Here is an 18,042-nt window from a genome sequence, read left to right as displayed (position 1 = left end):
AAAAAAAAAAAAAATAAGCCTGTGTGAACGTACCCTAAGGCAGTGTTCCCCAACCAGGGTGCCTCCAGCTGTTGCAAAACTACAACTCCCAGCATGCCCAGACAGCCAAAGGCTGTCTGGGCATGCTGGGAGTTGTAGTTTTGCAACAGCTGGAGGCATCCTGGTTGTGAAACACTGGCCTAAGGGTTGTCAAACACCACTGTAGTCATGAATTCACCAAAGACAGCAAAGATATAAAAACACGAAACGCTTTATTCCTTTGATCCGGGGACTTATCCTGCGCCTTACTGACTGTTGACGAACTACAATTTCCAGAATTTTGAGCGATACAATGTGGAAACAGAGGGACGACACAGGTTGCACCCTCCCTAATAATCCGCCGAAATTCCAGAACATGGGAACGCTTCCTTTCACTCGCTAATAAGTTCCTTTCGGGGCGAAATCCTGGCCCTCTATGACTCATTGTAATGTTACTAGTTTCCAACAGATCTTCCAGATGACTTCACGTCATGGTTTTCCGGCTAGAACAATGACAGAAAACAAGGGAACACAGCTCAGCAAATTTCATCTAACGCAAAGCAGATGCACGGGATAGGCCGTCGGCCCGAGAAAGCCGATCCTGCACTAATAAAAAAAAAATTATATATATATATATATATATATATATATATATATATTTAAATTTATATATATATATATATATATATATATATATATATATATATATATATATATATATATATAATAATAATAATAATAATAATAATAAATAATAATAATATATGACTTAAAGGGGTACTCCAGTGGAATACATTTTTTTTTTAAATCAACTGGTGCCAGAAAGTTAAACAGATTTGTAAATGACTTTTATTAAAAAATCTTAATCCTTCCAGTACTTATTAGCTGCTAAATACTACAGAGGAAATTATTTTCTTTTTGGAACACAGAGCTCTCTGCTGACATCACGAGCACAGTGCTCTCTGCTGACATCTCTGTCCATTTTAAGAACTGTCCAGAGAAGGACAAAATCCCCATAGTAAATATATGCAGCTCTGGACAGTTCTTAAAATGCACAGAGGTGTCAGTAGAGAGCACTGTGGTCATGATGTCAGCAGAGAGCTCTGTGTTCCAAAAATAAAATAATTTCCTCTCTAGTAATTTTTGGAACACAGAGCTCTCTGCTGACATCACGAGCACAGTGACCTCTGCTGTCCATTTTAGGAACTGTCCAGAGCAGCATACGTTTGCTATGGGGATTTTCTCCTTCTCTGGACAGTTCCTAAAATGGACAGCAGAGGTCAGCAGAGATCACTGTGCTCGTGATGTCAGCAGAGAGCTCTGTGTTCCAAAAAGAAAATAATTTCCTCTGTAGTATTCAGCAGCTAATAAGTACTGGAAGGATTAAGATTTTTTTTTAATAGAAGTCATTTACAAATCTGTTTAACTTTCTGGCACCAGTTGAAAAAAAAAAAAAAAAGTTTTCCACCGGAGTACCCCTTTAAGAGAGTCTCTGGCTCCAGAAGACAATGCACCATGTAATACTACATCTACTCAGCGCGGTGTAAATGTGCGGTCGCCCTGCGGCTCCCCCCCCGGTGATATCAAGCAGCCATCGCTCATAACTGTGTATATATAAAAGATTCCAGGAACCTCTCAGAAATGAAGATATGTGAATAAAGTAAGTCTTGTGGTGGCAGAGGACTTCCTGGAATGGTAAATATTATCTCATACCAGCGGAGAATGGTGAAGGTGCCCTACATTCATCACACGATGTGCCAAGTGTATTACAGTCACGCAACGCCCAGAGACTGAGGAGGCGCCGGCCGACAACGCACGCACAGAAAGAACTGCAGGCCCTCCAAGATTCAGCTCTTAAAAGGGAATACCAATATTCCTTGCCGTCTATTGATCCCGGTTATGAAATATTTTAGGGTAGGGGGAAAAAAGGGGCAATGCTAACCCTATTTAAAATTAATTCATGGGGGTCCAAATCTCCACACTGCTGCCCATCAGCTGTGGCTGTGCCCGGTACTGCAGCTTACTTCCATTCAAGTGAATTGGACAGAGCAGCAACGCTACTAAAAGAATGGGGCCCTGACTAATCTATGCACAGGCATATTCACATGCCCACAAAAATTGCGTTGATTTTTGAGGTGTCAGCATCTGAAACCCTACTCCTATTGACTTCAATGAGAGGCTGTGCAGAAAAGGAGTGAAGTATCCCTTCTTCACTATACGCGCTGAAGCTCCCATTGAAGGCCCTTGAGGGGATGAAGGGCTTATAGGGAGCACAGCAAACACCTTGTTCAGCAAGGGTGCTGAAGTCAGATCACCATGGGCTTAAAGGGGTACTCCGGCGCTTAGACATCTTATCCCCTATCCAAAAGGTGCCTGATCGCGGGCATCCCGCCGCTGGGGACCCCCGTGATCTTGCACGCGGCACCCCGTTTATAATCAGTCCCCAGAGCGTGTTCGCTCCGGGTCTGATTACCGACGACCACAGGGACGGCGGCGTGTGACGTCAAGCCTCCGCCCCCGTGTGGCGTCACGCTCCGCCCCTCAATGCAAGCCTATGGGAGGGGGCGTGACAGCTATCGGGGTGCGGCGTGCAAGATCACGTGGGTCCCCAGCGGCATCTTATCCCTTATCCTTCGGATAGGGGATAAGATGTCTAAGCGCCGGAGTACCCCTTTAAAAGGGATACTCTGCTGCTCAGCGTTTGGAACAAAAGGTTCTGAATGCTTAGAGCCGACGCCGGGAGCTCTTGACGTCATAGCCCCGTCCCCGTAATGCAAGTCTATGGGAGAGGGCGTGACGTCCCCTCCCATAGGCTTGCATTGAGGGGGTGGGGCGTGACATCATACAGGGGCGGGGCTATGACATCACAAACAGTGGGTTTTCCGCAGCTGAAATTCCATAAGCGAAACCCATTAACTTCAATGGGTAGCAACATAATCCGCAAGCGGATAATGTTGCAGCCCACTGAAGTCAATGGGTTCTGCTTGCGGTATTTAAGCTGCGGGAAATCCACGGCGAGTGCACTACGTGTCATCCTACCCTAAAAAGGTGTTTTCCTACCCTGAGTGTTAGGCAGCGAATTCAACGATTTGTCATTCACAAGAAAAACCGAAGTCAAAAGTAGAGGGTACAGGCAAGGAGTCACATGACCACATCTTATCCTCACTCTCCTACAAGTACCAGCATCCTTTGCAGAGTTCAGTGGCACCAGAACAGATATTGTATTAATGATCTAGAGCAAAAAAAAAATAATATCTATATAACTAAAACATGAGTAGTCAGTGAAAGAAGCCAGACTGCCTGACCAGAATTTCCCAGGAGTGGTCCAGGATTAGAAAAAAATGCTGATTTCTTTCAAATAACAGCGCCACCACTGTCCATAGGTTGGGTGTGGTTTTGCAGCTCAGTTTCAATGAAGTTAATGGAGCCATGTTGTAATACCGCACACAATCTGAGGATGGGGTGGTGCTGTTTTATGAAAAACAACATCAAAAATGCAATTAATAAAAGGACAGGCACATGTTCTGTACAGACTGAGGATGAACCCTCAGAGTCACCTCGTCTGGTGGGGCCAAGCAACCCAAGTCAGACACCGAGCTAGAGTATATCATTTAGATTAGGGGGGGGGGGGGGGGGGACAAATTACTATCAAAATTACTTCTAAAGTCCTTACCTCCCAGAAGCTGTCGCTTGACACTTCAACCCCAACTGCGTCGTCGTAGTTCCCAGACATGATTTCTGAAGGCGGAAAGCAGAGTTAAGTCCAATGGTGAGTGATCTGCGTTCTCCTCTTCTATAGACAGTCAGTACCTGCGAAGAGAAGATGAGAAGGTATTTAAAATGGGCACTGTCAGATTCACAAACTTATTATATGTTGTACATTCTGGGAAAACATTAACCTTTCTAATATACTTAAATAATGTTATTTACTTTTTACTTTTTTTTTTTTTTTTTTTTTTTTTTTATAGAAATCATGGCTTATTAAAAAAAGACCACTAGGGGCCCAAACTCATCTAGAACATAATCCTGTCCTGCTGTTGCACCATCTTAGTCCCAGATGAAGCACAGGCTGGGACAAAGTCCAGCACAGCAGACTCGGGGAGGAAGAGGAGTCATGCAGAGCGAGAACATACCTCCAACAGAGAGAGAGAGAGAGAGAGAGAAAAGATATTTGTGAGAGAAATATAGGTGCTAGATGCAAACAATATACAGTGAAATCTCCCTTAGTGGACACCTCCCAATAGCGGACAGCTTATAATTCCCTGGCAGAGTCCCATAGGACTTAATGTATTTGCCCCTTCTGAATAGGGGACATTCCTAATAGCGGTCGTGGACATACCCAAAAGGGGACAAAACACACTCAATAGGAGACAAAATACACCCAATAGGGGACAAAACACACCCACTGCTATGGCCTAGGTCTCCAAACTGTGGCAACATGTAAAGGCAGCCAAATTGGTTCTCACAGTGCTAGGAGTAGGGGACAAGTGTATGATCAGGAGGGGGGGGGGGGGGGGGTAGTAGGGAGTCCCAATGTTCAGAGATGGGGCCCAGTAGTTGTTCCCACATGATCATACACGTACACCCTACCCTTGGGATATGGTGTAAGGGCTAATGGTTGAGCTCCTTAGGAGGGTCCCAAGTGTAGCACTCCCCGTTATGACTTCCATCCATACACCCTAATTTGGCATATGGAAAGGGGGGTCATCAGAACATTAACCCATCAGAATATACAGTATCAGTACCATGTATAATGGATGGCTCCATATCTGGACCTGTAAGTATGCGCAACGCCCAATAATTTTAAAGGAAACTTTGTGCATCCCCTTTCTTATGGATGTTTGTCTAAAACTCCTTTATAACGTGCCAAGGACACGGAATCCAGGTCACCCCGCTCACCTGCCGCACCGGCACATTCAATGATTGAGAGTGACAGCGGAGAACACTACGGCTCCGCTCTGCACGGATTGTTTCCCCAGGAAAAAAAAAAAAAAAGGAGGAGGATAAATGTCGAAATATCAGCCAACCTTATAATGACAAGTGTTTCTCAAATGGTGCGCCTCCAGCTGTTGCAAAACTACAACTCCCAGTATGCCCGGACAGCCTTCGGCTGTCCGGGCATGCTGGAAGTTGTAGTTTGGCAACAGCGTAAGTTGTAGTTTAAAAACAGCGATACACTCGGCTTGATTCATTTCAATATAATACAACATGCAAACCGTCTGCAAAAGTGGCGCCGCACCTAGAAGAAAACGCAAATATTTTTAATAAGCACTTTAATTTGAACAAACGTTGCATAAATTAATAGTACAAGTGAATATAAGAAACTTTGTAATATATCTTATTAGACAAAAATGCTTCTTTCTCCTGTTTCTCCCCTTCTCTTGTGAGACTGTATTCCACTCTAAAAATCAGCTCAGCTTTGTCCTGTGTCTGCAAGACAAGCAATACAATTCTATGGGAGGAGGGAGCTCCTCCTACCAGCTCTAGGAGAACTGCAAATTCGAGATAAAGCCTGCAGAGCAAAAATCTGCTGAATATACAAAGTTATATAATGGACAGTGCTGCTCCTCATGTACACACAGGGCAACTTATGCTGAAAAGTCATTTGAAATGACAGCTACACTTTAAGCTAAGACTCACCCCCTTTAGCTAAGGTCCAGCCCACTTTTGGAGATGTAAGGGAGGTTTTCCCATACATATTTCTAATAGTTTTTGTTTTTTTTTTAACTCCGGAGTGTGCAGAATGACTAGTAGATGGTCTAATATTTTTCCCACTACAGACATTACTAGTTTTTTTTTGTCCCTTTAAAGGGGTACTCCAGGTGTAAAAAAATGTCAACTGGTGTCAAAAAGTTAAACAGATTTGTAAAAATCTTAACCCTTCTAGTACTTATCAGCTGCTGTATGCTACAGAGGAAGTTATTTTCTTTTTGAATTTCCTTTCTGTCTGACCACAGTGCTCTCTGCTGACACCTCTGTCCACGTTGGGAACGGTCCAGAGCAGGAGAGGTTTGCTATGGGGATTTGCTCCTGCTCTGGACAGTTCCTGACATGGATAGAGGTGTCAGCAGAGAGCACTGTGGTCAGGCAGAAAATAACTCAACCTTCTGTGGAGCATACAGCAGCTGATAAGTACTGGAAGGAGTAAGATTTTTAAATAGAAATAATTTACAAATTTGTTTAACTTTCTGGCATCAGTTGATTTAAAATAAGTCCCCACTTTGTCTTCTACTAACAGAGTAAATTCTGCCCACACTCTTTGTCAATTTAGGTTAGGCACTACCCCAAGATGGAGATACCCAGGAGATGAAGAACCATGTTCTTCCAAACAGACTATTACTAGACCTTCTAAGCAAGGAACTTCATAGCTTTCACCCTTTTAATCATTACTACTCAGGTGGAAAACATTTTTTTTAAACTTTTTTAAATCAACTGGTGCCAGAAAGTTAAACAGATTTGTAAATTACTTTTATTTTAAAAAATCTTTACCCTTCAGTACTTTTTAGCAGCTGTATGCTACAGAGGAAATTCTTTTCTTTTTGAAATTATTTTTTGTTTTGTCCACAGTGCTCTCTGCTGACACCTGATGCCCCTATCAGGAACTGTCCAGAGCAGGAGAAAATCCTCTCAGCAAACCTATGCTGCTCTGGACAGTTCCTGACACAGAAAGAGGTGTCAGCAGAGAGCACAGTGGACAAAGGGGGTTTAGGGGGTGGGGCGAGAAGGCATGAGGGGGCGGGGCTATGATGTCAAGAGCTCCCAGCGCCGACTACAGCGTTCGGAACAGTTTGTTCCAAATGCTGAGCAGCGGAGTACCCCTTTAAGTGCTACTACCAATGCAAGAGTAGGACCTTCTAAGACCCACCACCTCACCTAAGATCCAGGCCACCTACAATCCCCAAAGATGGAGATGCCCAAGTAGTAGGCATAGATTGAAATGCCCAAGTAAGGGCAGGTCTTGCTGGTTCAGCAGAAGTAGCAGTTGTGAAGTCTGAGTAAATGGTGACGGGACCTTTTAATCGTTATGGGATTTAAAAGGGACAAAAAAAACAAAACCTTGTAATGTTTAAAGGGGAAAGAATATCGGAAGACCACCTAATAGTCTAATAGGAATGTTTTCCAGTGTAGTACCCCTTTAAGTGTCCCTTTAAATCCCAGAACTCCAAGAGGTCACATCACCACATAGTCAGACTCCTCAAGTACTACTTTGTAATGAACATTCTTACAAGCAGATACAGACAGCCTGTCCCAAGAGTGAACCCTGGTGCATGACTAAGGCCGGCCGCCAACGTAAAAGAGCGAACCCGTCCTGACGAACGCTCCTAGATTTATCCAGTACGACAACGTTCTCAAAAAATGTAAGTGTCACACTCCCTCCCAGAGCTTAAAAAATGTCACATCAAGTCTGTGACTATGGCGGCCGGCTGTCAAATTTTAATAGCACCCACCAAAAAGGTGTCAGCTGCCGACCTCAAGAGGGTCACCGACATGGAGCTGCGGCTGGCTGCCGCCTGAAACTGCTGAATCCTCGCGTGGCTGTAAGACTTAAAGGGCAAATAAAGTCAATGTTGCTGGCCCCTCCAATGAGTCCATCTTTGCTTAGTCCTATGACTGGACACGTGATGTATGCCGCTTAACTGGGAATTAATGGAATCTTTATGTAAAGCCCCCCCCCCACCACCATATATTTTTGGGTTTAGTTCATGGTCTTTAGTAAGGGAACAACTCTAGAGTCTTATAATCCCTAAGCTTTGTTTCAAAACTTCTCTTGGTTCACAAGAAAATCCTCTACGCAAATAGTCTCCAAACTGTGGACCTCCAGCTGTCATAAAACTACAACTCCCAGCATGCCAGGACAGCCGTTGGCTGTCCTGGCATGCTGGGAGTTGTAGTTTTACGACAACAGCTGATGGCCCACAGTTTGGAGAATACTGCTCTACGAGATGATGGAAATCAGCGAGATGACGAAATGATGGTATCAGCCTGTGACTGGCTTTATATCCTGTGATTTTCAAAAATAGTTGCCAAAGTTTTTAACAAAGGTGTATAACCATTAGATGTCCTGATCCCATAGAGATAGCAGCAGCAGTATACAGATAGAGCTGGAGGGGAGGGCTATAACTAGTTTCTATACTGATCCAACAGAGATAGCAGCAGCAGTATAGGAAAAGAGCCAGGGGGGAGGTGTATAACTATTGTATATCCGGATCCAATAGAGATCGTATACAGATTGAGCTGAAGGGGACAGGTATAAACTACTATATATCCTGATCCCAAAGAGCTAGCAGCAGCAGTATACAGATAGAGCTGGTGGGGAGGAGTCAGGGAACTAGCAGAAATCATCTAATAGGTGACTATGTCATCCTGTAGTTTACGGGAAGTCAGCTGACCTAGGACTGAGCGCTTCCTCTGACACATTAATCACAGATTTTCTGTGGGTCAGTTCTGGTGATCATGTGACCCACTTACAGTAATGAAACACCTAAATGCAACTGTGCAGGGAAAAAAAACAGATGGCGCTGTAGGACTAGTGCTGGTAGTTGTGCATGATATGGGCAAACAATAAAATAAAATCTAGAGTGTTTCTTTAAATAAGCCTCTATAGTAGATGCTGGTATAAAACTAGTCCACTTTTTCTAATCTTGTCATTAAGTAGTTTCCAAAAACAAGGGTCAATGAGGAAAATGGTTAATAGCATGCCAGATATGCCCCTCTACTCGATGGGTACAGCTATTCAACCGATATCCAAACATCTCACGACAACTTCCTACTGCCCTGACCCCAATCTCCAGAAACCAGAAGAATCCCATCTTCATGGATGGATATTGATGAGGCTAATTTTTTGGGGTCCTGATGGGTACATGTGCATGGATGTGTCAATCTACAAAATGAGCCTATGAACAAAACGAGCCTTTGTAGGGCACATCTATCTTAAAGGAGTACATCGCTAATCGCGTGGGTCCCTCTGCTGGCCCCCTCTTGATCGTGATGTCATGCCATGCCCCCGCCATTCATGTCTATGGGAGGGGGCATGTGACCTGACATCACAAGGGGCGAGGCTATGACATCACAATCATGGCCTATGGCTTTAAACAAAATGTTCAGAACGCTGGAGCACTGCATTACCCCTTAAGGCAATAAGGTTTTATTCTGGCAAAAAAATAATGGCACCTTACATGGAACTTCACTCCAAAAACTGGAACAATATCCTGCAGTCCTGATCCAACACTTCTAGGCATATATCTTGACAGCAGCAAAAACCCAGATCTACTGACTACAAAGAACCACAAAAGGTGCGAAACAAGGTGTGAAGCCGGCACGTCTGCACACAGACCTTCCCGGTATAACACGAGTGCTCAGAACGCCTCGATATCCCCCCCCCGCCATCCATGAAGCCTCCCCTCTAATTAAATCCTATTGACTCCAGATCAGCGCTGAGAGGGCTTAAGTCACCTGATCTGGGCTTTAAACACACATAAGCCCTTCAGTGCTACAGATGCTCTGAGTGGAGAGCACTCAGGGTCTTAATACCGGCGTGAAAATTATAGGATACTTGGGCATGACATGGAGATAAAGGAAAGACCGAGGACAACGAGGATTAAGAATTAATTTCTTGACACTTTAATAGCCGATTCTCAAGGCAGATTAGACATTTTGCCATAAATCAAAAATCATCATAATCGTATCACCTATTCATGGGACCCGAACTGATCACTTACAACTACTGGAACCCCCCTTGATCACAAGAACAGGAGTGGGGGACAGACCACTAGTCACAAGAATAAGCACGACTACTGATCACAAATACAGGAGTGGGCGATGAGCATTGGGATCTCCACCAATCATGAGAACAGGAGTGGGGGACAGACCACTGGGACCCCCACTGGTCACAAGAACAGCAGTGGTGTAACTATTGATTACAAATAAAGGCATGGGGGATGAAAATTAGGATCTCCAATAATAGTCAGAACAGGGGTGGAGGACAAGCCACTGGGACCCTATACTGGTCACAAGAAGAGAAGAGGAGTGGGGGATTCAACTGCTGTTCCCAAATACAGAGGTGGGCAAAGAGCATTGGGATTGGCCCAATCGTGAGAAGAGGGGGGGTATAGAGGTCATACCACTGGGGCCTTCAACAATTACAACAGGATTGGGGTTCTAATTACTGGGTTAGGGCCGTTCACCGATTACAGTAAGAGGAGAGTGGGACAGACCACGAGGACTTCCGCCAATCATGAGAACAGGGGTGGAGGTTATACCACTAGGACCTTCATCAAGCACAACAGGGGTGGGGATCATATTACCTAGACAAGACCTCCAATTAACAGAACAGAGGTTCGGCTCCAACCCTACCGAGGCCCTCCCCCTCGAATGACCATGAGAGCTTGGTTGTGGGTCCAGCCACTGGGACCCCAATGGATGAGGGTCAGCCTACTGGGACCATCACTGATCACAAGTAGAGGGGTGGGCAATGGCCACTGGGATCTTCACCATTCAAAACAGGAGAGGAAGTCCATAAAATAGCTCATATAGGTTCTGGTCCAGACTGTACTGGTTTTATCCAAGCATTGATTCTTGAAGGGGGTATGGCACAATCTGTAGGGGACTCAAGAGCAAAGATTTTCCTTCAAGCTATATCTCTGGTTGGGTCCTACAGTTAAGTGGTCAGTAACATAGGGCTCTCTAGATAAGTGTTTCCCAACCAGGGTACCTCCAGCTGTTGCAAAACTTCAACTCCCAACATGCCCTGACAGCGCATGCTGGACATTGTAGTTTTGCAGCAGCTTGAGGCGCTCTGCTTGGGAAACACTGATCTGCCTGGAAAGCTGCGTGCATTCACAATTCGTGGAAGAAAGAAAATTAAAGTCCTCTGCGGGCGCACAATAAGGAAGAAAGCTGCGCTGGGATCCAAATCAACCTCCCCAACACTCAGGTAATACAGAAGCTCCTCAGTGCCTCTTCTTACTTTCCCCCAACAACTCGTGTGCAGAACACCCCAGGCCACTGGCGAGCAGCCATAGCAACAGCGGAGGGAAGAGATGGGTCTTGATGTACAGTGAGGGTTATAAATAGCCCAGAGTACGAAATGGCAACTGCGATCCACGCTGACTCACCCATCACCAACCACGCTGGAATGCCATTAACAATTACAACAAAACTGGGAAAAAGGGACCTAGAGTGGAGGACCACACCACACTGGCATGGATGCCATTTACAATGTTGATGGTTTCCACAGAGAAGTGCCTTGTGGGAGAGCTTAGATGAGCTGCCCAGATAGAGTTAAACTCTTAAGTCACATGACTGATGAAGAGGAGGGGTTAAACTGCTGAACGTTTCCAGAGAGTTTTTCTTCATTGATATGGTTAAAAATTTAAAAAGGCAAAAATTGTCACAAAAAAAAAAAAAAAAAGCAAACACAAACAGGCTAAATATTTATCAGAATAAGGGTATGTTCACACTGCAGAATCTATTTAGGGTCGGAGATCCCATCTGATTCTTCGGTGCTAGGACTGCACGGACCTGCACCGTCAATGGTGTCCGCGAGTAATTCCACCGAGAAACTGAACGTGTTCATTCTTTCAGCGCGCGAATTTCCTCCGCAGTGTGAACGGGTCAGCGGAAGACCTATTTCCCACCGATGCTAAATTAGTGCAGCGGAATCATGTTCACATGGCGGAATTTTCGGCGTTCGGCTGGAAATTCCGCTGAAATTTATTGGCCATTAACTTCGAACTGTTTACGTGCTGAATTTCCGCGCAAATTCCACACGATCTTCGTGCAAATTCAGCACGTGTTTCACGCAAATTCCATGCAGAAACTATTTCAAGCGGAATTTTTTTTACCATTGACTTCAATGGACTTCTACTTGCGTATTCCCCAAGAAGAATGAAGATGTTCTTTCTTCTAGGGGAACGGAAAACAGGGCCAGAATTCCGCGAGCGGAATTTACGCGGTGTGAACAGCGCAGAGTAAAATACAATTAAGTCAATGGAAAATCAGATGTTAATTATTTCTAAGCGGAGAAATTCAAGAGGAATTACTCAAGTAAATTCCTTTTGAATTACTCAGTGTGAACGCACCCCTAAGGAGCACTGTCAAATATGGCCAGTTGTACCCTTTCAACCAGGGCCAAAGCTACACTGAAATTACCGGAGACTGCTTTCCTAAAACAAGTCAAGGTTATGAAATGGTGTCACCACCCAACAGTCTCCACCATATAAACGCTTAGTGCCAGGTAGGTATCTAGTCCATTGAATGAAGACAAGAATACAGTAGGTAATGTTGCATGTTGCCTCGACAATCCCCCAATGATCTTAGAGAATTAAGGGGTCTTTGCCCACCACCACCCTAGGTAAGAAGGGGCCGCACATGGACATCATTCTCCACTGGAATACTGGAACCCCTCACCAGTGAGGTCCTATGCTATACCGGCACTCTGTATCCAGTTCTTTGTATGAGAGGGAAGAACAGGAATGCAAGTTCCATGTAAAGATCAGCGAGAAGAGATCAGAAAAGAAAAATTCCTCAGATCTTCCTTTTATGGAAAAAAGACAAGTCAGGAAAGGTCTGCCAAGAACATCCAGATCATCTAATAATAACCCATACACACAAGATCATGTAAATCAGCGATACGGAACAACTCTAGCCATAATCCAATGAGAAATCTCACAAGAAACGTACGTGGTATAAATCAGAAGAAAATCCACAAATACAAGGAGAGAAAATATCTGCGTAGGCATCATGAGAAAACACATACAGGGATCGGCACAAAAAAAATATATTAAAAAAAAAAGCTTCTGTTCCTAAGACAAGAAGGCCTTAAAGGGGTACTCCGGTGAAAACCTTTTTTCTTTTAAATCAACTGGTGGCAGAAAGTTAAACATATTTGTAAATTACTTCTATAAAAAAAATCTTAATCATTCCAGTACTTATTAGCTACTGAATGCTACAGAGGAAATTCCTTTCTTTTTGGAACACTGATGACATCACGAGCACAGTGCTCTCTGCTGACATCTCTGTCCATTTTAGCAACCATGCATAGCAGATGTATGCTAAGGGCAGCATGGTGGCTCAGTGCTTAGCACTGCTGCCTTGCAGTGCTGGGGACTTGGGTTCAAATCCCACTAAGGACAACAATAAATAAAGCGTTATTATTATTATAATAATGTCAACAGAGAGAACTGTGCTCGTGATGTCATCAGAGAGCATTCCAAAAAGAAAGGAATTTCCTCTGTAGTATTCAGCAGCTAATAAGTACAGGAAGGATTAAGATTTTTTAATAGAAGTAATTTACAAATCTGTTTAACTTTCTGCCACCAGTTGATTTAAAAGAAAAAAGGTTTTCACCGGAGTACCCCTTTAAAGCATTTCAACTAATAAAACCGGACGGCAGTGAAGAAGCATTAAAAAGCTATAGAGAAAAATGTAAAACATGTAAAAAAAAAAAAAAAAACAGATAAAAGCCGCAAAAATACAGACAGAAAGACTAATTGCCAAAGAGAGTAAAACTAACCTAAAAATGTTCTTTAACTGTATAAATAGCAAAAAGGTCAAAAATGAAAAAGTGTTGGCCCTTTAAAAAATGATGAGGAAGAAACTATAGACTGGGATCAGGAAAAAGAAAATATATTAAACAAATTCTTCTCCACTGTATTCATCGAGGAAAATGAAATGCCAGGTGACATACAGCGAGATAAGGTAAACTCCCCAGTACAGGTCACCTGTCTAACCCGGGAAGAAGTACAGATCACCTGTCTAACCCAGGAAGAAGTACAGTGCAGACTACAAAAAAAAAATCAAAATAGACAAATCGCCAGGTCCAGATGGCATTCACCCCCGTGTTCTAAAGCAATTAAGTAATGTAATAGACAGACCCCTTTTTAATATTCAGGGACTCTATAGTGACAGGGACTGTTCCCCAGGACTGGTGCATGGCAAATGTGGTGCCAATATTTAAAAAGGGGTCAAAAGGTGACCCCGGAATTATAGACCTGTTAGTTTAACCTCCGTTGTATGTAAATTGTTTGAGGGTTTCCTAAGAGATGCTATTTTGGAATATCTTGATAAAAATAAATGTATGACTCCATATCAGCATGGATTTATGAGGGATCGGTCCTGTCAAACTAACCTGATCAGCTTTTAGGAGGAGGTGAGCTCCAGACTGGAGCCGGGAGCTCGTGACATCATAGCTCCCTCATGAAGTCACGACCCACCCCCCTCAATGCGAGTCTATGGGAGGAGTGTGACAGCAGTCCCGCCCCCTCCCATTGACTTGCATTGAGGGGGGTGGGTCGTGACATCATGAGGGGGCGGAGCTATGAAGTCACAAGCTCCAGCGTTCGGAACGGTTTGTTCCAAACGCTGAGCAGCAGAGCACCCCTTTAAATGTTAAAGGGGTACTCTGGTAGGAAAAAAAATGGAAGTTGTGTAGTTCATTACAGTCTGAGAACAGTGCTCTCTGCTCACACCTCTGTCCATGTCAGGAACTGTCCAGAGCAGAAGCAAATCCCCATAGCAAACCTATCCTGCTCTGGACAGTTCCTGACATGGACAGAGGTGTCAGTAGAGAGCACTGTGGTCAGATTGGAAATAATTCCAGACAGAAATACAACTTCTTCTGGAGCATACAGCAGCTCCTTAAATCCTGGAAGGATTAAGATTTTTAAATAGAAGTAATTTACAAATCTGTGTGTATATAAAATATATACACATATATATATATATATATATATATATATATATATATATATACACATACATATATATATATATATATATATATATATATATATATATATATATATATATATATATACAGATAATAAGTTAGCCAGCACTATTGATTCCAAACTATTATACAGACCTGGCTTACAGGTGCAGGCTGCTGGGCTAAATATACAGCAACAGGAGAATACAGCAGCACACTGATAGCACAAAGATATAGATAAAACATGAGTATACATGAGTATATAGATACAACACAACATGAGAAGCTATTCAGCAGCCTGCACCTGTAAGCCAGGTCCGTATAATAGTTTGGAATCAATAGTGCTGGCCAAACTATTCTTTGTTTGTATTACACATATGGGGGAGTGGCTACCTCCATGTTGGTTCTTGCACCCCACCCACCTCTATCAGGTGTATATAAGGTGATTTGGATGTTCCAGATCCTGCAATGCCTGCTGAACTGTTCACACAGAGGCATATTCACAGTGTAGGGTCCGTCCCAATGAGATCACCTTACCGCGGTGGGATGGTCCAAGCTATTTGGCCACCAAATTGCAAGCTAAGTACCTCACTATTTCATTACTGCAACATAGCTGAATAGCTTCTCATGTTTTATCTATATCTTTGTGCCATCAGTGTACTGCTGTATTCTCCTTTTTCAAAAGTTTTTTTTTTTTTTTTTTTTTTTAGACATTTATAAAAAAAATATATAAAAAAAAAAAAAAAAAGGGACAAGGCCGTGTGCCAATGGGTATTCACAGAAGAGAAATAAGAAATTCACACAGAGTCTCAGCAGATCACCTAAAATTATCCTTGGCACAGAGGAGCAAAAGACTGGTACAGCCGAAGGAAAAAAAAAAGTCAGACCTGATGTTAAAGAGGTACTCCGCTGCTCAGCGTTTGGAACAAACTGTTCCGAACGATGGAGCCGGGAGCTTGAGATGTCATAGCCCCCCCCCCTCATGATGTCACGCCCGCCGCCTCAATGCAAGTCTATGGGAGGGGGCGTGAAAGCCGTCACGCCCCCTCCCACAGACTTGCATTGAGGGGGCGGGGCGTGATGTCATGAGGGAGGCGGGGCTATGACATCACAAGCTCACGGCTCCAGCGTTCGGAACAGTTTGTTCCAAACGCTGAGCAGTGGAGTACCCTTCTTGTCCTAGGAACAGAAGCTGATTTTTTATTTTATTTTTTTGAGTCGATCCCTGTATGTATTTTCTTATGATGCCTACACAGATATATTTTCTCTCCTTGTATTTTTGGATTTTCTTCCGATTTATACCATTTACGATTCTTGTGAGATTTCTCATTGGATTATGGCGAGAGTTGTTCCAACATAGACTTGTATGCTACGGGGCACATTGCCTGCAAACTATTTCTCTATAGAGGATGAACAATATAGATTGCATAATACATACTTTTACATAAAGATTTTATTGTATTTTATCCTTATATCTATTGGCATTTCTGCAAACCTGCAAATAATGCCATATATTTGTATTTTTATAATAATAATACCTTTTTCTTATCTAAATTGCATCTTTTAATTTTTGTTTACCGTATATACTCGAGTATAAGCCGAGTTTTTCCGCATGATTTTTCGTGCTGAAAACACCCCCCCTCGACTTATACTTGAGTGAACTCTCCGCCCTCAGGCAGCCAGCCCCCCCCCACCCTCTCACCCCCTTTAGTTTTGTAATCCCCTTCGCTCGGCGGGACGTTAGGGTGCGCTGGTCCGGGCCATCTGTGCTGCAGGGACCGTCCGGTGGGGAGGGATAGTCGTTCCAGGCTGTCCATCTTCACCGGGGGGGCCTCTTCTCCGCGCCCGGCCCCGGAATAGTCACGTTGCCTTGACGACGACGACGCACAGGGACGTTCATGAGCAACGTCCCTGTGCGTCGTCGTCAAGGCAACGTGACTATTCCTCCCCGCCGGACGGTCCCTGCAACACAGATGGCCCGGACCAGCTCACCCTAACGTCCCGCCGAGCGGAGGGGAGTACAAAACTAAAGGGGGTGAGAGGGTGGGGGGGGCTGGATGATGTCGAAGGCCGCAGTAGTCTTGAACCTGCAGACCTCCAGATGTTTCAAAACTACAACTCCCAGCAAGCCCGGACAGCCGATGGCTGCCCGGGCTTGCTGGGAGTTGTAGTTTTGAAACATCTGGAGGTCCGCAGGTTGAAGACCACTGTTAAATCAGACATTGACAAGCGGTGATGATGAAGGGGGGGGGGGCTGGTGACATGTGGTGATGATGAAGGGGGGGGGGGATGATGACAGCGGGTGATGATGACGGGGGTCTGGATGATGAAAGGGGGATGATCATGAGGGTGTTAATGACGGGGGTCTGGATGATGACAGGGGGGGGGGGGATGATGTATTTCCCACCCTAGGCTTATAGTCGAGTCAATAACTTTTCCTGGGTTTTTGGGGTAAAATTAGGGGCCTCTGCTTATATTCGGGTTGGCTTATACTCGAGTATATACGGTATCTGACTGTGAACATTCAATATCATAATACTGTTTATGCTCCTATTAGTGATCTTATGAAAGACCAGATTTTAGGTATATTTAATGTATGTACACAGTGACCTCACCAGCAGAATAGTATAGTATAATAGAGGATATAACTCAGGGTCAGTACAGGATAAGTAATGTAATGTATGTACACAGTGACCTCACCAGCAGAATAGTGAGTACAGCTCTGGAGTATAATACAGGATATAACTCAGGATCAGTATAGGATAAGTAATGTACGTACACAGTGACCTCACCAGCAGAAAAGTGAGTGCAGTTGTGGAGTATAATACAGGATAACACTCAGGATCAGTAATGTATGTACACAGTGACTAAAGCTATTTACACAGAATTATGTATAACAGCCCCTGGTTGCTTTTTATAAAGGAAAGTTATCCAATGTTTTGCATAGGTTTCCCAGGTTGTACGACTATTACAATCCATAGAAGGTGAATGGGGATGAAAACATCTGCGGACAGCGGGCGGCCTGAAACTGGTTAATCCGCATGAATGAAGAATCATCCACAATGACAGCCATGAATTTACAATGCAGCCGCCACATCCAGGCTCCTCCACCGCAGAGTGGTGAACAATACCCTCACTGTCAGGGCCTAAATTTACTAGGGAAACTGTCTAACAGCCCAATTATGGATTTCATGGACGATCTCCATCGCTGTCTGCAGATACAGAGGCAAACTTATACATTGCATGTGCGGGATCATACATATACAAGCCTTATACATCCTACATTAGAGCTGCCATGTGGCTCTCCTTCATGGGAC

General features: G+C 44.0%; 1 protein-coding gene across 5 annotated transcripts in view; it reads right to left on the bottom strand.

Moving 5' to 3' along the window:
* PACSIN2 (protein kinase C and casein kinase substrate in neurons 2) overlaps positions 1–18,042 on the bottom strand; it is a 112,449-nt gene that overhangs the window by 42,759 nt on the left and 51,648 nt on the right. For all 5 annotated transcript variants that reach the window (XM_056517414.1, XM_056517412.1, XM_056517415.1 and 2 more), the window contains exon 2: positions 3,692–3,828. In XM_056517414.1, coding sequence (XP_056373389.1) covers positions 3,692–3,751 — 60 coding nt within the window. In that variant the 5' untranslated portion in view covers positions 3,752–3,828. The remainder of the gene's footprint in view (positions 1–3,691; positions 3,829–18,042) is intronic.

The sequence above is a fragment of the Hyla sarda genome, chromosome 4 (assembly GCF_029499605.1).
Source record: "Hyla sarda isolate aHylSar1 chromosome 4, aHylSar1.hap1, whole genome shotgun sequence".
Lineage (NCBI taxonomy): Eukaryota > Metazoa > Chordata > Amphibia > Anura > Hylidae > Hyla > Hyla sarda.
The sequence above is the reverse complement of the archived record's forward strand: the minus strand, read 5'-3'. Positions and strand labels throughout refer to the sequence as shown.